Source organism: Gavia stellata, chromosome 5 (genome assembly GCF_030936135.1).
Source record: "Gavia stellata isolate bGavSte3 chromosome 5, bGavSte3.hap2, whole genome shotgun sequence".
NCBI lineage: Eukaryota > Metazoa > Chordata > Aves > Gaviiformes > Gaviidae > Gavia > Gavia stellata.
Genome location: NC_082598.1, coordinates 10,957,851 through 10,979,241, shown reverse-complemented (window position 1 = coordinate 10,979,241; position 21,391 = coordinate 10,957,851). Strand labels below are relative to the sequence as shown.

The window sequence follows — 21,391 nt, the reverse complement described above, 5'->3', positions numbered from 1 at the left end:
CTTTCTCATCTTACAGATTTGAGTTTAAGAAACTGAGTGACTCTCTCCAGTATTTTTGGCTATTCAGAAAATTCATGATTCTTGGTCGGTTTTAGGAGCAAAGAAAGATAAGTTAATGAATAATTACTGTAATGCTTTCGACTTACTGCCTGTGTGGATCTGCAGTCTAGGAGCAATGCAACATGACTTTTTAAATCTCACGATAATTTCAGAGCAGTGAACCACCAGAAGGTCTCAATATATACACTCAATATTGTTTCACAATGATGAGCAGAGGTCCAACGCTTTCATTTCTTTGTCCAGACTTTTTTTTTTTTTTTTTTGCTTTTGCTTGTCCAGACTCATAACCTCTTCTGAAGAAATGGGAAAGGAGGAAAAGGAGGGGCTGGCAAAAGCAACATGTTCAGTAGTCTGAAGTATCTTTTCTTTCTCAAAACTCCGCCCAAGGCTAGAAGATTAACTGAAACTAGAATTAACGACAAGAAGAATGAGGGGCACTTAACCGCTTATCGAAAGAGCAATAACAAAATCTGCCACCCCCAAAGCTAAGACACCAAGAGCAGTGATGAGGAGGGACCTGGATGACCCTCCCACAACTATGTAATTAGTATATACATTTCTGGTATGGAAACATCACCAGTGTTGGCTACAGGAGCAGCTATTATTCCCAGAAGAGGAAATTCACAGCTTTTTTTTTTGTGCTTCTTACTGCTTGTATAAAAATGGTCTTATTGCATACATCCATCCAGGCAATGCATTAGAGAAGACTAAATTCCACCTGGACCTCTTCCCAAACGTTATGTGACAGGTAGGAAGATATTAAGAAAATAATCCTAATCTTTTTACACCAGTAACTGATTTTACTTCCACTTCAAAAATCTACCAACACACAGGGAATCCTGCAGACCAGGAAAAACATTAGAAGATTAAAGTGAAATTATCTTAAATAAAAAGTTTGGATAGGGGAATTTAAAGTGAGTTTGTCTTTATTAAAGACAAGAAAGGTAGGGGTGGAAATAATAATTTTAATTGCACTATGCAATGGAATCATCCCAGGCAAAATGATAAAGAAATGGTAAGAGAACAAAAACAAATAGCTCAATACTTTCATTGAAATAGTATTTTTTCACTCTACAGGTTCTAACTCATATCAGAAGAGATGGTCTGGCAGGCTTGTTGAAGGCAATGGGTACTGAAAACAACTTATAACTTGCAGAAACATGTCTCTAAGGGATATCTCCATTGCTGCTGATGCCAAGCAAAAATACCAGAACTCTTAATTAAAAACAGAGATTTAAACGAAAGTAGCTTTATACTGATTCTCAGTGCCCTTATTCTTCTCACTCTTGACAGTAATCAGAGATGGAAGGTCTGATGTCCTATAAACTCCAGTCCTCATCCTCCCTTGGCAAGATCTCAGTTCAGAGATGTAACCTTCAAAGCTGAGGTTCCCTTCAGAATCGTCACAGGAACGTGTGCCAGTGTCTTCCAGTTTGACTCCGTCCACATCGATTATCCTGTTTACAGGGAGCTCTGTACTGGGGTTCTCTCGCGCACCGGGAGGATTAAAGCTTCTGCTGATCTTCCCTTTGTGAGAGGTTTGCTCACAAGGGTTTCCCGAAGTCCCTTGTGAATCTTTTTTCTTTCTGTGGTCTGCACCTAACAGAAGAATTAAAAACAAAAAACACAAAACAGAGGAGTTAGGTACCTATCTCCTGGCTTTTAGCAGTTTTCAATATCACAGCCTCCTCTGAGGTCCTAATGGTAGATAGTCAGCTGGGATACTCCTCTGCCCCATACAGGAGACGTGATGTATCAAGTAGGTAACTAAACAGTAGATCTCAAAGATACAGGTAAAATATTAATATGCATCTGTCTTAATTTAGCATTTTTCAGAGTTTTTAAAAAGACTTAGTATAAATTTGTACATCTCTAGAACAAAAACTCCCACATGAGCAAACCCAAAGGTGAAGGAGGAGAATACAGAGCTTCCGCTGGGGCAGAACAGGAGATGTTCCTTGACTTGAACTGGCCTCCAATACCAGATCCCTGATGATTTGAAGTTGCAGTTCACTGTCCTGAACTGCAACCGAGCAATTATGGGCCACGGTTTACACAACAAGAAGAAAAAAAATAACTTAATCTGCTGAAGGGTTTTAAACATTCAAGAAACACCTGAGTTACGTGTGATTTGTTTTAACCTTGAAGTTTCTTTTTGGTACAGCGCTTCTAAAATAAGAGTTTTTAGGATTTGGGCCTATTCTCTAGAACTACTCATACAAAGTTGTTACTATCCCAAGTCAACCCTAGATTAAAACCTTGAGCCCCCCAAAAGGTAGTTTTGCGTTTTAGGTGTGACACTGCAAACTGCCAGGCACTTGTTAAAGCAAATGTAGATAAAGCTCTTTTGCCTGTTTCAACAGGCAACAAGAAGGGAAGGATGAAGAATAAGTTGATTTCATGATTTGCACCATGGTTAGCAGCAAGATTTCTGTCGTTGAGGTACCTCCACCATAATGATATAAAAAGTGGCAAAATTTGCAGGTAGAGAGAACTACTTTTATTAGACCAACTGATACCCAAGAGAAAAATAGAAAACCTTTGAAGGCACAAAGGCAGACCTGAGTAAGGGCTTCCATTTCACATTTAACTGTTTTTTCCCATGTATACCAGCTGGTCTTTCAAAAGATACTATCTTGTCCAACATGGTTTACTAAACCATTTTTAAACTTTTTACCACAGCACACACAAATGTCTGGCTAGCACATTTAGCCACGCAAATCCCATGAGACTTGTGTGGTTAAATCCCATAGCTGGCTTTGAAATCTTCGATTTGTGTTTCTTCCATAAAGTGATGTGTACAGTGTTTTTTGCAAGAAAAATAAATTTCAATGTATAATCATCGTAATCAAGAACTTTTTGATATGGAGAAGGGGGAAAATGCAAATGAAAAGGAGAAAAAAAGCAATTTCATACTGTTTCAGTCAAATCACTCAAGGGTTAAAGCTTTCTATTTAATGAAAATAAGTTAAAATTCTAAATAGTGCAATATTATTTTAGTGCTGTAGCTACAGTGCAGCCCCACATTAATAATGTAGATATTCCACATCGGTAACGCTTGCCTTTTTTCACATCCAGAGGAATTAGATCAAACTCCAAACAATTCAGCTGAGCAATAGCAGGCAGAAGGCAGAAAGGCTTCTCAGCCCTGGTAGCCCAGCATGACTCCAGCCTAGTAAATTACAGCAAATATTTAATGGGACTATATTAGGCTTCATGTTTACGTCTTCCCACTGCAGCTGAGCATTGGCTTAATTTTAACTGCTGTTTGCATGGATGTGGTGTAAAATGCTATTCTTCTATTCCAAAATGTTTATCTTAACATGCATGTACTGAATTGTACTCTTGATCTTTTTAATCTACTATTCTATGCCCTTTGAGGAAGATCTCTGATTGTCCTTTCATGTTCGTTTAAGAGAGATACTAATTTCAAAACAGTCATACTAATGATAAATTACACCAAATAGTTTGCATTGACAGAGCATGAGTCATCCAGTAGTCCTAGTACTGAGAATACATCCTTCTACTAAATGTAGTGTAAAGAAACACTTTCCGCAGTCAAAAGATACAGCCTGCATTAACAGGGTGCAAAAGATGAAAGAGCTGGAAACTCCCGCTGAGGAACGCTATGGAAGGTGTAAGTCTTGCTGTATTTATTTGGTTGCTAAGTCTTTCTACAGCTACACATAAGAAATGCCATTAAGTCTTGGAATTACAGTGTCACTGAGTCACCACATGGAGTAACTGGGCTTGCAAGTTGTCTAACAGGAGCAAAGCAAAAATGAGGTCAATGTTAGTTAGCTCTCGGGCTTCACAAGACATAAGCCCATCTGAAGAGGAATAAATCCACACTACAGGCAGTTTTTTCTATTAATGCCCTTCTCAGGAGCAATCCCTCTGAAGCATCTAATAAATTACTGCTAGAGGCAGGACAGTAACAGAGAAGGTCTTATCTAAAATACTGGTTCAAAAGAATATGGAATTACTAAGGGATGATACTGTGAAGATGATTTCTCTTTTCCTGGCAGGGTAGAAAAGATCTTGGCTCATCTACACCAAACAGGAAGATGATTTCAAGGGTAGCACTACACTGAAAAAATATTTTAATGTGCTTTTTTTCCCCATTTTTAAAACCAAAGCATTTATAAAGCAAGGTTATTTAGCACAAATAATAGGAGAGATTCCCGAAACCGGTTTCTGTAGAAACATATCTCACAAGTTTTCAAATAGACTCAAGATTTGCGTATACTCAGTGGAGCGTTATAATGAGGCTTAAATGATGCCTACAACACTTCTGCACTGGCCTCCTTCTCATATTCTCTTTTTGAGTAACAAATACCTGAGCAAACTTAGCTATGCAGGGCACCATCTAAGGTGCAGAGAGCTTTCACAGATAAAATTCCTCTTCGCATATTCTTGCACTGAAGTGATGAAAACCTCCATGAGTATCTCTACGGATTGCTTTGCCTTGCATAAAGCATGTCAGGAATGATATTACATTTTCCTGAATCTAATCTGTCAAATGTCCTACCTAACTTCAGAAGGGAATGGAAGCCAGTGTTTAGAGCAGCAGTTGTGCAGATTAATTTCCAAACAGACTGGAATAGCATAATCACGCCTATTGGCAATCTTTGGCTCCCCTGCTAAGCATTCCACACAGCTCTAAGGGAATTTTCTTGTGCATCTGATACAATTAATATGTTCCAGCTGGTTAAAAGATGGGATGATGCATGTCGTCTTCTGTCTTTAAACTGGAGATCCCCTATTTTACAGACTCGCAGCTAAACGACTGCTTACAAGGCTAGGTGTACCGGCCTGCATTTTGCACAAGGTAAATGATCAGGCAGGGTTTTGGCTGATCTCCTGATTTTCTTTACCAATATTTCTCTTTTTCTGAAATTTTGATTTTGTGTGTTATTCTCAAGCTCTCTGAATTTAACATTATGAGTATGGAAAAGTGTCTTTACAGAGGAAGACAAAGGGAATTTTTGTTCTTCTGTATAAAAAATTCCTCAAGCTCTAAGTAAGATCTAAGCAAGATACTGGAAGACGTTGTCTTCCAATTAGTTTAGAACCAAGGGAGCATTTGACCAAATTCCAGGCAAAGATGAGGTTACAAAAAACCTGGAAATTTCAGGAACAGCAGTGACTCTCAAATGTAGATGATGGGATCAAAAAACCGTAACTCAATGCAGATACTTGGGATTTAAATGTCCACCCCACAACATTTTGCAATGGTATTATTTCTATACTGTAACTATTAGATCCATTTATTTTCAATGTGCTTATTTTAGCTATGATTCACTTGTTAAAGCATAATTGAGAGCTGATCTGAAAGGCAGCACCTTTATTTTTAAGTGATCAATACTCAATACAGTTCCATTCACACTATATTTATCTTTTTTTATAAAAGTAGATGTTTATTAAGTTTCACTTTAAGAGATAAGCTCATATTTGACATATGATTTCATATATGACAGAATGTTAAATTCTATTCCATAATTTTCCCACCATTTCCATATAGACAGACCTCTTCCCTGTAGATTCAGTGTTTCACTTAGCATTCTACCTTTGTTCTTGTGAAAACCATTTACCATTTAGATGGCACTCAGTTCTACTGAAAGGTAACAAGAATACTCTGCTAACTTCTGTACCGTTGATCCCAGGATCAGATATTCAGTTAAAAAGAATTACCTATAGTTTAATGATTTTGTGCTGACTTACAGCAGATTAGAATCTGTTTGAAGTATTTCATAATACTTATAACTCTTGTGAAAAGTTTTCAGGAACAACTCCTGGAATTGGTTATTTACTGGCATATAGCACCTCCAAATGCAATCAGTCATTTTCAGTCCCCAAATTCATAGACTGGTGTGTTCTTTAATGTGGGAGATTGGGCAGATACTGTTCTCATCTCTGATTCCATTCAACCACCTGTCCTAACTTAAGGTGACAGCATGCTGGCTGAGAGAGCATTTTTTACATGAGACTATAAAAAAGCAGCTTTGCGATGGTCACTTCTGCACTGGTGTTCACTTTGATGCCCTGGAAATATTTCAGTATGAGTAACTCTCCTTAAGATACGCGTAATCTGGCAGTTTCACTCTGGGAAAAACACTTCTCCCTTCCTGTCCTAAACTGTTGTGAAATGGTACTTCAAAATTTTAGGCTTCCCAGATGTGGATTCTTTTCAGTGGTGGACAAATTAATTCCACACTGGCTGATGTACTGTTAGTACTGTAACCATTTATTTTTTTTAAGTTTGCAAAGTGATTTATGCTTCCGAAGGGAAAAGGATACTTTACATTTAAGGTTTAGAATTCTGCAGGTTAAATTCCCTTCAAAAGTTTCCTTCCTTTTATCTCTTAAATGATACAACACCGAGGAGAAAGAGGATTTAATAAAAGGTCCCTACCTACAGTTTATGCTAAATCTTTTCAAAGGAAATTTGACTTTACAAGCTGTACTTCACTTGCATGATGAAACACCAACTGCAGCATATGCTCGGTGCCTTGAAATCTGGCTCAGTAACAATCAGGGCATCAAGCTAGGAAATGGATTATTCTACAAAGCAGCAATACTCTGCATTACCAGTCTATTTACTTTTGTCCTGGGAATTTCTGGAATACATTTGCAGTGTTAAGTTTAGAAAGACAGGGCGGATAGAAATCCTTTCATTGCGCTCATCTCAAAAGCATTTGCAAGAAGAACAAAGCACAAAACATTATTTGGAAAGACAAATTCTGAGTATTACATAGAAGAGGGAGCTGGTATGACTACTACTGCTCACCAGCGGCGTATATAATCAGAAAAGGAAACACTGCAAACTGTGTTTGCTGGGGGCAGTGACCTTCTATATACATGGCTACAACAGCTGCTGAAGGGAACTGCGCACAACGTTGTTTAAAAGCCAGGAATAGTCCAAGAAGAAATAAAATACGAAGTTCTGAATTTTGATCCAGACTGAGACGTATGCCTCAATAACGCTGGCCAACTTGCTTAAACTTTGTTTCTCCACTGCTAAAATTGAAATAATTTTTGAATACTTTCCAAGCAATGGGCATGACAAAACATCTCTGCAACAGTCTAAAAGCATTCAGCCCCCAGTTTCATCTCCCAGCGTTAATTGTTAACAATGGTCTTGCTTTTCCATCAGGAGTCGGTAACAGCAGGTTTAATTATTACAGAGATTATTAAGCTGGGAAATAGTGGATTGAATTACTTGAATCAGTTTTAATTTAATCTGCCATTCATTGTTATGTTTCAATTAAGAAACTCTAAAATGTGGCTTAGCAGGAATACCACAGTTACATTTCAACTAATAATTCAACGAAGTGTGCATTCGATTCAAAGAGCAGTTGTAATTTTTCTAACATTTTATCTAGTCAGTGATAAAATGTGTAATCTTCTCTAAAATGTGATCTTGCTGTTTGACTGAAATAAGCATACATTTCAAATAATTATCCCTCAAGGCCTTCCTCGCTTCCCGCTTGTCTACTCTTAACATAACTCTCCTTCTCCTTTGTTTATTATTGATCTCAGTCATGTACTACATGTAATTCTCCAATTTAATCATGCTCTGATTAAAAGAGGATTAACAGATTCTGGCCTTAGTATTACTGGATCCCCACGAGTACTTCTTTATATTGATCCAGAATCCAATTACCTTCCATAAAATTACACAGAGCCAGTAAGGATACAATTAACTGCAGGACAACAGCCTTTGTTAAAAATAATCATTTATAGTATTTTTACATCTTTTAGTCATACTCCCTTCCTTTACTTAAATATTTATTTCATTTCTGTTTTCATTTACGTGGCTATCTTGATTTACAGGAAATACCACTGGATTTTCTCTAAAATATGCCACATGAATTAAGGGATTATGTAAAATATTAATTACATAAAATATTACAGAATTTATTACAAAACAAAGGTTTATTTTGCATTTTTGAAGACATACGCACGATCATTTTTAATCTCCTTAACTATCACAAAGTTTATTGCACTTGGAATTCACTCCCCTTATAACTGAAAAGTTTCGTAGCCAAAAAGTGAAAGTCACAGAAATACCGCTGCTATTATCTGATCTCTGTTCCTTGGTTGCAGCATACTGCGTCCTCTCTGTGAATAATAAAAAAGAGCAGTTGGGAATTTTTTTTTGTCTTTGGGCACAATAGCCAGCCCCAGGCTCTGAGAGTCCACCCTGCATTTTATTTCTGCATAATTTATCTTTCAAAGCAAAAAAATCCTAGCACTGGTACTAACTATCCCATTTCTGAAAGAATTCTTTCCAATAAGAAAGGAAGCAAGTTTATTTTGGGGATACCATTGCCCATCTATTTCAGAAACACAGCAGTATCTTCAGAACAAATTAAGTAACTGTTTATATAGTCTAAATTCACATTTTATCTTCCATAGCCTTATTATTCAAGTATAGTTCCAGAGAGTTTACAATGCTTTTATTTTCCCTAGCTGGCTCTCTATCTTAACCAATGACATTCTATACCTATTAAAAGGGAGTTTTGAATAAACTCTTTATTTGACTGAATTGCTGGATTCAGTCTATACATCTACTCAAAAAAATACCTTCTTACTGGGTAGGCAATAATTCCATTGAATGTAATTGGAATTTCATTTTAAGACTATTTCTCATCCTAAATGCAAAAAAAAAAAAGGGGGGGGGGGAATTTTTTTAATAACAGAAAGAACAACTTGATGGAATCAAATCTATGGAATCAAATCTGCAGTCCATGCACCTTCACTCTGGATTGCTGCAAATTGTCCCATCTAAGGAGGAAATGGTACTCCCTGAAAAAGCCCAACTGCTATTAAGACTACATGCCCACCTACTTTATAGTAGAGACAACAATCGCAGTGAACAACCCACTGGCCCCACTGGAATATCGCTGAATAAATAACCTAGTGCAAGGCCTCTGGTCTGATATTCACAGCTCTTGAGGGCACTAAAGGTTTGAAAGACTGCCTCTCTCCATGACAGCTATTTTTCACTTGGGTAATGAACGTGCCCAACCCCCGGGAAAAACTGGACAACATTCAAAGTACCTGGACTATACCACACAATTAAAAAAAAAATAAACCCAGAGAGATTAAATCAGTATTTTAACACTTTCAAAAAATGAATGCATGACTTCAAGCCAATTACACCACACAATAATGATTTCTTCCACAGATGGGTACCACCACCATTATATGTAGAGACATGAAGCAAGTGCATTTCAGAATTAGTGTTCAGATTCCAGAAACCCCTGATTTTTAAAGTGGGAAATCTGCCAGAACTAGCAGGCTTATTCAAAAATAAAGACATTTTCTTCTTGATGAGTAACGCAAGTAGAATCAGTAGTGATTCTTGTATTGCAAACTGATTTGGTATGTACTTCATAGCTAAATATTACTACAGTATAAACACATTTCACTTATTTAAGAAAAGTTAAGATCTGTGTTTGAAAAATTGTTCTCAAAAGCTCTGAGCGATGCAAACCTCATTTTGCTGTTTTCCATTATCCATATTTTGCTTTCTAGATCTTCAAATGAAAAAAAACCTTAAGAGTTACTACGCACTACAGGGATGGATATTGGCCTGGCATTGCTACATCAGTCCGCAGTTAGCAAATTGCCCCCTGTAGAACACGAGGGACCACTACATCCCCCAAGCCCTTTTCCCAGTATATATAAACCCAATGTATAAAAGCCCAGCGCATAGCGTAAGCATACATGTCATTTGCCTTTATACCAATTTGAAACCAAGATTATAGACCACTTTAAATTATGTAGTCATTATTTTTATTTTTATCCCAACATTTTCATTCAATAAACCAATCAGAAATGCATTTTCCATTCATAGGAGATTATGAATGGAGAACCATTAAAGCACTTAAAAAAGCAACCATTATTAATGATTTAGTCCTTTGAAATATCAATTATTGACTGAAGATAGTTTCCAGCAGTCTTTATTATAATTACTGTACATCATTGAATAGTCTTTCCATGTAAACTCCATGAAATCATTAAAATGGAAAAGTTTTGTTTCAGCCCACACTTTTTCTATAGAAATCACCGTTCTTTTGTAGAATAGTTCCCATAAAATAGTAATGTACTGTGAGAGGAGTGTAGAATAGTTAGTGTATACCACAAGGTTGTAGCCAAAAAGGAAGGTGTTTTAAAGTTTTGTTATTCCTCAAAAAACAGAGATAAAATATGGTTTGTCACAAAGCTAAGAGAAACTAAGATTTTAGTTCTGCAGAAGTATTTTGGTAAATTATTTTTGTTAAAGGTCTCTCATAGGTGACTAGGACAGAAAAATAAAACACAATCACCAGTAAAAGTAGAGTAGACCAGTTGGAATACATGAAAATTAAAATCTGTAAAAAAAAATAATTAAATAATTCAATATGCAGGCTATTGGTTATTTGTTGTGGAAAAGTCTGAGTAATTTTTAAAAGGGAACTGCTACAGGACTTTCAGCTGCTTAATTTTCTTTCATGGAGGCCCACAACTACGTGGGAACACAGTGACTTTTGGAAAAAACTACATTTTCAGCCCCCTGAACACAATGAGACCTAGGTAACAGCACCACAAGCCTCTCTGCAGTATTGTTTCAATTAGGCTTCACAGTACTGTTATGTAGGGCTCACCTCTAAGAATGCAGATTCCAGCACTCATCCAACCCTTCATTTCTCACCCAAGACTACCAAAGAGGTTGTTATATCTGTTACTCCGTACCAAATGAGCTCATTTCTTAAAGACCAGGGAAGAATTGCTTTAGTTTAAAATAAGAAGGAAAGTAATGAATATAAAGTTTAGCCCAAGAACCCAAAGACAGAAGAGACTCTCCTTTCAGGAGTTCCTGTTATGACTTCTTTAAAAGAAATCTCCTGCCTTGTCTGCTTTCTGGTGCACATGCCAATGCTATGGATTTCACATGTGACCCATCAGCATCTCAGGGCATTTGCCCTTTGATATCTAGATTATTAACAAATAGAACATTTGTCAACTTTGACTCACGGTAATTGCTAGTCCATATCTATTAATCTGTTTGTTATTAGAAGATAATTTTGATCAGAATTCTTAATCCAGGAGTGAAAGAGCTGTTTTTAAATAACAAAGAAAATCAAAGCTTAAAACCAGTTTGCGTAACTAGGTCTAGAATTTATTACTCCTGAGAGAACAAGGATACAAAATACATGTGAAAACTACACAAAGATCTCTACAAAGTAAAAAGTAGAAAGTGGGAAAAGGGAAAGCTACAGTTCAGTGGTTACACAGAAATGTATGGCATGCATTAAAATATTGTAAATTCATGAAGTTTTTTTTAAGTGCAAATGGTTTTTTTAACAGTTCTCACTGAAAAATATGCAAATTGATACCTATGTTGTACACTTGTCATATTATCAGAAAGACACCAACACAAATCTATGCACATACACATCAATATGTCTGAAGTACATTTTGTGGTTTTGTTATTTGTAGGCACTGGTTACAAGTCTGTTCAATACTCAGTTTCAGAAATTAAGTGGTAGTGCTTATAGAACATTTCTCAAATACTACTAATAAAGGAATTTGTTTTTAAAATACCAAGAGGATGAAATAATTTGCATCGCCATTTATAAGCATCCAACAACCAAAGAAGTATTTACAAATCATCAACCATACAGATAAAGAACAGTATCAAATACTCTGTGTAAAAAGATAAATAATTAAAATGTATATTCTCACATCACAAAGAAATGTGATCATACAAATTATGGCACCATATGTTTGTGAAACATCAAAAATAAATGTAGCACATAGATACCTCTTCTTGTATTTTACATTAAAATGTACAGTACAATGACTGTAAAACGTCAATGTCACAACACCCATTGTCTTCAAACTCCTGTTTCTGGTAATAGCAATTATTACTAGAGTCCGTGCCTATAAAGAAATTCCATACTTCAGGCTTGGGCTAATATTGCTCTGTGATATTGCTAGACCATGAAACTTACATCCTAAAAAAGTTACTTTTTTTCCTTTAAAATTGTCTAATAGAAAGAGCTATTTCACATGTGAATTTTCTGGGAGAAAGTGTGATAGATGCAATCCATTTCTCTGTGTAGCAAAGTACGGGTTAAAAAAAACCTGTAACATTTTTATTTTTAGCCACAAATATCTAATTTATTAGAGAAATATTTTTTAAATTAAGGTTTATCCATTTCGAATTTTAATCATAAACAGTACTGCAATTTTCAACACATAATTAGGGTTCCTGCTAAAGCACTTAAACTTCCAAACCCTAATCATGTATCTCATTATGACAAATGGATCAGAAAATCTGGAACGCAACAGTGTTATGCAGCTCAAAATGCAGATATCCTGTTTTGTACTCCTAGGGTACAGAATGAGATAATTATAGCATATGGATGTATTTTAAAAGTTTGTCTGCACGTGTCTATTTTTGGCCACATGCCAAATCCAAACAAAAGTACACTGTTAAAGGCAACCTGAAATATTACAGTTAGCACAGACTAAGGCAATGAATTTTTTTTTTTTTTTGTAAAAAAATTAAGGTGCAGAGAGAATTTTCTTTCTTGTTTTAATGGGTGCCAAATACTGATTAACAGTGCCAAGAAAAAGTAGTTTTACATGAAAGGAAAGACTATTAAAATCTAGAAATACCTGAATTGGATCTCTGATATCCAGATTTTTCCTGATTACCTGCAAAAGGAGTTGGGGGTGGATAGTTGGCTTCTGTGAGTTTACTGATGTCTGACGGTGGTGTTGGTGGTGGCGGTGGTAGCAAAGTGCTGTTAGGGCTACTAATATCTCCTTCAGCCACAAGAGTCAAGTCTGCCACATTCTCATCATCTACCATCTGTATGCCTTCAGCTTGCAATTCTCTTGACTGCCTTTTCCATATTGTTGCATTGTTTTCCTGTGCATGCGGAATTGGAGACAATGCAGTATTAAAAGGAACACTGAAAGTCTTCTGACTGTGGAGTGCTGTCAAAGCAGATTTATGTTTATTTTCTGAGTAACCCATTTTCTTAACTGAATTTTCATTAAAGTTTTGCACAGACTCCTGTTTTCCACTTGGTGATGTACATCCATCCTTGCCCTCATTTTTTGAAACTCGCTTGTTGAGGCCTTTAGGGCCTACAGGAGTAGATGAGGATGGTTCTGGTCCAGTGGGCGGTAAACGAAGAAAGTCAGGAAGAATAAGGTCTTCTTTCCTTAGCAGTCCACGTTGGTCATCTGCTCTGTTACTTTGAGCTTTGGATATGAGTTCAAAAAATTCTATTGGGGAAAAACCCAAAATTGACAAGTTTTTGTCAGAAAGTGCAATGTCATTAAAACTTAAATTTTCAGCACATTTATTTTCCATGAAGATCTTCAATTCCTTCAATGCTGCCTTGAAATAAGATCCCATGTTAATTAGGAACTTTTTCAATTGCAGCAATGTTCGCTAGCATCACTATAATTAAGACCATCAGGATTGCTATTGTAAGAGTTTTGCAGTTTAGAACAGCTGCAATTCACTGAGCCTTGAACACATCTTCTATTTTACGCAGTTAATAAATCTGTACACACACACAGGATTTTTTAATTCTTCATACAAAACAAGGCTCTGGTCTTACTGACAATGGGTGCACGTTTTTATATTCTGGATGGGTTTTACCCATCTTAACTCAAAAATAGCCACGCCATTTGAAAGTTCAAAGATTCAAAATGTTGCAAGCTTCCTTGTTATATTGAATTTCTCTCAGTTTAGTAATATTTATCACAGTTTAAATTCAGTTCATGGTGGAGTTTTAATCCAGGATGTTATCACAGGGCATGATCAGATGATGATTTAAGTAACCCCATTTTACGTTGCACTGCAATGAATCACTAGCATATAGGTAGTCAATAACCATCAAAGGAGCCATTACTAAAAGGGATGGGGCAGCTTTTTTATAGAGTTTTTAACAGAAGTAGTAGTGATTTTCTGATCATGTCCTTAATGACGTCCAATGGTTTAATACGTTTCTATATATAAATAATACTCATAGTAAATCACCACTGTTCTAGAAAGTCTCAAAACTTGGCAACAAGAAACTTATCAATCATAAGCCAAGAATTATACCACTCCTCAAAAAAGAAGCATCACAACAATAAACAAACTCTTTGGTACAAAACATATAAATATAAAAATATGTAACTCTTAATATAGGGTCTTTGCATGTCCTAATTTTTCAAGAAGAGAGCACTGTCACTACGGATATTAAAGATGCTTAAAAAGGCCATCTCCAACAGATGAATTAAAATCAATAGTTTCAATCCAGCTTATAAATATTGTTTGAAGCAAAAGCCATTACAAAATAAAGCACAGAATGTTAGTATCGGTTTTAACTTAGCATAATATGAAGTCATTCACTTGCACTTGTATGACCTTGTTCCTAATCCTCTATTCACATTTGGCAGGCTGTGCAATGTATTCGTAAAAATGCCTTTTTAACATGCTTTGTCAAATGCCATAAAATCTGAATGTAGCCAAGATGGAAGCTTCAAAATGCTTCTTATTGCCAAAGTTTTGCAAAATGGCGGTATGCATATTAAAACATGCAACATTTCTGAAATGTGTCATACAAAAAATGTTCCTTTTTGAAATTTCAAACTTCATAGAACAGGTTTTGTGGGTTTTTTTTCATTAAAAAACAGTCTACAACATTTGGTATGTATTTTCCAAACTTGGACAAATTTCACAAAATTCAAAATAAAATGTGAAAGCCTCGAATTCTGAAGTTTTCAAATTATGTTAAAGTTTTACTCAGCCCTAGGAAGAAAAATGAAAATATTAAAATATGGAAAACAAGTTAACAAAATAAGCAACAGAAAATAATTTAAAATGCACTAATATTTCATAATAACACTTATATTAACAAACATCTATTTTGCAATAGAAGTTTTAGTCACAGCATTTTTTTCCTTTCCAGTCAGTGCACATTTATTCACAGATAAACATTCATTTGCTGTATAAGTGTGCATAACCAGGTTTTGGATATGCATATTAGGTAACATCAGCAGTAAATTTTAATCTGTGGATAAAATATGTCCTCTGATTTTTTCTACTTGGGAAAATAGGGAGGAATGTGTAGGGCTGACAAGATTGGCAATTACTTCAGTTACTGCCCTAGGGCACAGGGTGGTATGTCAAGGTTTCTACTGCTACACTGTTTTTATTCCTATTTCTCCCACGGACATCTTTCTATATGGACGCAAATTCTCTTATGAGTACTTTTCCAATTATATCACCAAAACTATTAAGATGTAATTGAAGGTAAAAATAGGACTCAGAATATATAAGGTTACCAATAACCTCTTTGCTTATTTCTACTTCTAACCACCTTTTCAGAGCAGTTACTGAATGTAAACCAAGCTTTCACTCTTGCCCATCACAGCTCCTCCACGGTCATCAGATTGTACTGCCCTGACTGTTAAAGACTTTAGCATAAAATTTTCAAAAATTCTTACCTGAGTAACTTAGGGTCTACACCATTGTGCAGAATGCCTTTCAGTGAGTTAAAGACTCTTAAGTAAAGGTGAACAGAAAGGCAAGCTTCTACATGGCTTGCAAAGGGTATCAAATGAGATATTCAACTGCAATTGAGTAACTAATTCCTTTTTATTTTACCTGGAATTAGGTAGCTTTCACTTTTGAAAATCCCACTAGGCACCTGCATCTATCTTTAGGTATTCTTAAAATTTTACCTTCAGCCTCAAAAACTTCACGACTCACACACAGTAGCAAACAAAAATATGAGGATCATGACTATGATTTTCACAATGCACTATTAAACACACGGTACTTTTTCGTACACAGATACAAAATTCTCATTCTTCTAAGACTACTTATGTTAATACATAAACTATAAAGTTCACATACCCTCTGCTTCATCCAAATTTATTTTCTGACATTTTTTTTTCCCAATCTTTGCAATAGAGTCTTCTCTCTTTGACAGTCGGACTTCCCTAGCATTTTTTCCATTTTCGCCTTTCATTTTGATAGAATTAGACTTTCCTAGAGTTCTTCCCTCTCCCTGCATTAGAAGGAAAGTTAAGGTACTACTTACATTTGGGCTATATCATTGTGTACATAATATGGTCTAAGTGAACAAAAAAGTTACTTTGAAAACACATTTCTCTAATACCACCACAAATGTTTTAGTTTAATTTTGATTATTGCAAAGAACATTTGCCATAGTACTTCCCAAAAACGTATAAATAAATATAACACTGTTTACTCTGAAGAATTCACATTACAGAAAGGGCCTTTGAATTTCAGAGTAATTCAATCATTTTCAAATATAGATAAGCCAATGAGACACAAAACAACAAACACAACACAGTGAAAGAGCTATTTGGTTCATCATGAAGACAAAGTTCTCACAAATAAATACTGTTGACAGTGGAAAAATATCGGATGAATTATAGCTATACTCAATCTAATTACATAATTTGGCTGATTCAAAATCATGGATGAATGCAGCTTTTAGTACAGAATTCCAGAAGGAAACAAAAGATGATCTAAGGGACAAAGGTCATTGCAGAAGACTTACAGTAGATACTTGATTTCTTGAAGTAGTTACAGTTGCACTCTGTTTTACTGATGCACCTTTTTGTTTATCTGTAAACACTGAACATAAACATACCTTCTATAACTACAAATTTATAATTTCCCAAAGAAGTAATACTTAAGTGACAATGATGCACAAAACAGATTTTTTGCTTTAAAATTTCTCAAAAATGTACTCAGAAAATAAAGAGCAAGCCCAGTTGATATCCCTGATACCTTTTAGTCAAAACCTACCAGAATCTCCCTGTCATCTTTAAAAGTTTTGGCAGTATTAGGAAAATTTGAAGTTTAAGGATGCTGAAGTTTCATTTAAGTTCTCCTAAATTTTCAGATGATTTATATCAAACAGCTTTTAAAATCTCAGCTAATAATTCAGTTTGTAATTCTCAAATTTAGAATTTAACCAAGAAAAAATAATCATCAGAAAAGACCATTGAAAGGTCATGTGGAATATTTTCCAACCTGTTTTGTGCATCAATTGTTTTCTAGACATTGCCATATCCTCCTTGTCTACTTCTAAGTAACTAAATGGCTACTTCAAATTACATCTGCCTACAACAAATATACTAACTGAAGACCAAGCTGCAAACAGAATCATGGCCCTTTTTCACTAGTATATTGCCACAGAATCAGCCTACTGCTAGAACGATCCTCTATGATTTAGGCTTTTATTGCAGCTGGGACCACATAGGATTACAGTTTTACTTGTAATCCTTAAACTAATAACAATTGGTTCTGTTTCCTAGAAAAGCGATAAATCTGATTCTCCTCAATAAATATCTCCATCTTTATTCTCCTAGTTCTTCCTCAAAGAGGATCTCTGTTCTAAGTCAATTTAATTTAACTGCATCTAATTTCATTTTTAAAACTAAGTATTCTCTATCTATAAAAAGGTCTCCTAATGAAACTGAACCTTTACTCTCAAGGTTGCTTACATTAATCTAGCATGTTAACTGTGCCAAAAGATTGTCAGCTGTTCGGTTGACCAACTTTTATTTTTCAAATTATTTTGTCCAGGGCAATCACAAATTATATCCTTTTTAGGATTATCTCCAGAAATCATCACTTAAAACTGGAGATGTCGGTTCTGCTACTTTCTCATGTTAAAGAAGGGGGTTATAGCAGTATATATAGCTGCTGCACAAACTGCATCTGTTTTACTTATACAGAATGTTTCTTTTGAATTAATTGCCAAATTCACCGAAACTATTTGGCATTTTATTTTCATTATTATTACTGGGCACTAAGTCCCTAAATGTCTGTGTGGATCTATGGCTGAGCGCAAGTAAAGCATTCAAGTACTACTAGTGCAAAATTTCTTATGGCAACAGTAAAGTACTTGGTATCAACAGATTAATTTAATCTTCAATCTTTAGAAACTGCATTCCTTTTTAGTTAAAAAAGATATATGCTACATGTGACTTAACACATTTACCTCACCTTCGCATCAACAGAAGAAACTAACCAAAGTCAGGGTTTATGACTGACTTAACATCATAAATGAAAGCTTTTATGCCAACTTACCTCTACCCTTTGTTGGCTCTTTTTCATCTAGAACAACTCGTTGACCATCCAGATTAGATATAGGGACACCAAGATCAAGTGGTTCCTGCTCACCATTCTAAAGTCGGATCACAGTTTGTATATAATAGAGAAAATGCTGTTTTCAGAACAAATTTAAGCAGTCTGATATTTTTTGAAAGACAATGAGCAAAGCATTTTTACATTTCAGTGTAGCCTCAATATGTCTTTCTTCTACCATTCTAAAACTGTTTATTCCATTTGTGTAAAATTACCTTGCTTACAATGAGTGTAACCCATTTACGTGAGAGGAACGGTATTTGGGGAAAAGATACAGGGAGAAAAAAAAATCTTCCAGTTTGCAAGTATGCAGAAATACTCCAGGACCATTAGTGTGTATGTTCAGCAAATCATATTTTTCAGAGGAAGTTTGAGATTATTTTATATTCTAAATTGCTTGTACTTTGTTGATTTTGCAATTTTATTAAATGAAGCTATCTTTATACCTACACGTTTTCCAGTTATTTTAAAAACATGGACTGGTTCAGCCAAGACAATATACATTCTAGAAATACCACAAAAGTAACTCCATTCCTTGATATTCCATCATCATAGAATAGAGAAAATGCTAGCCAAGTGTTTAGTAGTAGAGAAGTTGAATCAGTCTGCTCCCATAGAAATTTTCTGCAAGGGGATTAGAGGCAACTTTCATGATTCCCAGGATAATGGAATGATAGCTTTAACTAATGTCAATCAACTTCCCTGGCTAATAATGGGAAAAGTTGAGCTCTGGAAGAAGCTAAGTTCAGGGTCTATTATTTAGGATGTTGAATTTATTCTGAAAGAGAATATAAAACAGATGCAGACTAAAGCTTTGCGGTAGTTACTATTAAGCATAATGGTTATGACTACTATGCATTTTCATCTCAACATGTAGTTATAAATACAGATTTTAATGCCTAATTATAAGGATAGGAATAATTTCAGGGACTATCATATGATCTTCTCCAGACAAAAAATACTGCAGCTTGAATTACATCAAAAGATACTTACTAATCTTGCCACAAGTTCATTAAGATTTAAACCGTATTTTGCAACCACAGGCCTTAAGACCTCTGTTACTGGTTTGGTGGGTTTAGCCTTCAAACCAACTGATCGATTGATTGGAACAAGATCCAGCCTGAAACACATCAATTGTAACATTAAGTATGAAATATTCCAATAAACAAAATGTACAAGGTGTATAAATCCAATCCAGCAAAGTTATGCTAGTTTATAGCCAGTGACCCTGAAACTTCACTAACACAAATCTATCCTAACCTGAAGGTATAAAGCACTTTTAATATAAATAAAACTTCCACTGTTTCACTCGCCAGAGCTAAGCAAAGGTATGAGCCACCCTAATTGCATGGTGATCCTCAGACCAATTAAATACATTCCATAGCACTTTCATCTTTACAGTGAGATTGCTCTGACCATTCTGGTCTAGTAGTGCTTCCAAAGTGACTCCATGCCTGTACGGTAGCCTTGGATGCAAGAAAAGTATTTCCCCACTTCCACAAGAGAGACTCACAATGTCCTAATTCAATTACTTGAGACAGGCTTGGACAGGAATTTTTATTTTGAAACATAAGAATTCCAGATGATGCCAATTTCTGGCTAGATGCCACCATATCACAAAAAATTGCTGTAAGAGAAACTTGCATGCAAAAGCTGTAAAAGCAATTCAGTTGGAATTTAAAGGGTAAAGACAGCCCTATTCAGAGTCTATTACACAATTTTATACCATTTCATCAAAATAGCAACAAAATAATGAAATAAGAAAAATTTTTAAAAACACAAACAAGTATTCCATTTATGTCTATTTCCCTGCACAGAACTGTGCCTAGGTTTTTAGGGTTTTTTAATGCTCTTCCTCTGTGTCCTGATTCCTCCATAACAGCCACATTTGACTATAATGGCCCTATAGTATGAAAACAAAGGCAGGCTTATTACTAACAAAACTATCAGAAGAAATGTACATCATCAGAAGAAATGAAAATTGTCAGTCACAATTAAATGTAAATCCCATCTTTTCTCTCACACAAATTACTTAAATACAAGATGTTTAGTCTTATTGACTTTTCCCTTCCACAAGAAACCTGAATAACTGAAATTTGTCTGTCATATTTTCTTAGAATACAACAGCTACTAAATAGAAATGATCAGTTTTAATCATTAACTGGTAATCAACACAGAAGTGGCAGACGTTCAGGTAACCAAGTATATCCACATAGTATTTGTCTTATGTCTGAAATATTCCAAATATTTTAGTATTTTTGCTTACACAGTGTCTACCCACAGAAGGAAATAATGTATAACATTTCTACATTTTAATTAACACACAAGGAACATATGGTACTGCCTACTTTTTAATTTGGAAACTCAACAAACTCACACCTAGTAAAAGACGGCTCAATCTCAATTTTGAAATTGAATATGCCGTACCATATTCATTAATCTGAAGAACCCTTAAATAGAAACTAGCCCTACTTCCTAAAGAAAAGTAATAAAAAGCCAAAATGAAGAATCCCTGACAAAATAAATGTTACTCACTTCAAAAGCACAACTCAATAATGTAATACAAACATTCTGCTTCATGCTTTTTTCCTGAAATAATTTTTTCAGGAATTTTCATAGCACTAGTTTGGACTTTCAGAATTTAGGAACATTAAAAGATTTTCTGGCATTTAGGAAAAAAATAGATGCTTTTGAAAAAACTGTGTACTATAAAAATATTATGTAATACTAAATATATAATGTACTGAATTATATTATACCCATATTAATGATAATATTATAACATTGACTAGTTTAAGATTCAGGGTTATAAATCTATAATCAGATGAATTTATATTTATACAATTAGTCTTACTGTAATCTGCCAGTTAGGCACATAATTACAGCTGTAACTGAATGGGAACATGTAATCAATAAATATATCCATTTAATCTTAAAGGCCTGGGGTTTTATTGTTGCATTGAGGATTATACTAGGAGACTTGCAGTTCAATTTCCATCTCATTCTTGTCCTGCTTCAACATACAAAACATGTCTCTTCCTGATGTGGAAAGTCCCTCTGGGCCTGCAGATCTGTCCTATACGGTTGTTCACAACTGCTTCAGCTTGAGCAGTTAGACATCATAATAATATTTAAATG

The 21,391-nt window shown here is 35.2% G+C and overlaps 1 protein-coding gene across 4 annotated transcripts in view; it reads right to left on the bottom strand.

Moving 5' to 3' along the window:
• Window positions 1–879: 879 nt before the first annotated feature.
• RGS12 (regulator of G protein signaling 12) overlaps window positions 880–21,391 on the bottom strand; it is an 84,266-nt gene continuing 63,754 nt past the window's right edge. Inside the window, exons 12-18 of one of the 4 annotated variants that reach the window (XM_059817613.1) lie at window positions 19,247–19,373; window positions 18,197–18,293; window positions 16,656–16,732; window positions 15,983–16,136; window positions 12,736–13,353; window positions 1,336–1,659; window positions 880–899 (exon numbers count right to left, since the gene is read on the bottom strand). In XM_059817613.1, coding sequence (XP_059673596.1) covers window positions 880–899; window positions 1,336–1,659; window positions 12,736–13,353; window positions 15,983–16,136; window positions 16,656–16,732; window positions 18,197–18,293; window positions 19,247–19,373 — 1,417 coding nt within the window. Of the gene's footprint in view, window positions 900–1,294; window positions 1,660–12,735; window positions 13,354–15,982; window positions 16,137–16,655; window positions 16,733–18,196; window positions 18,294–19,246; window positions 19,374–21,391 lie in introns of those variants that run through there. The other 3 variants (XM_059817611.1, XM_059817612.1, XM_059817614.1) reach the window with 3 other exon arrangements.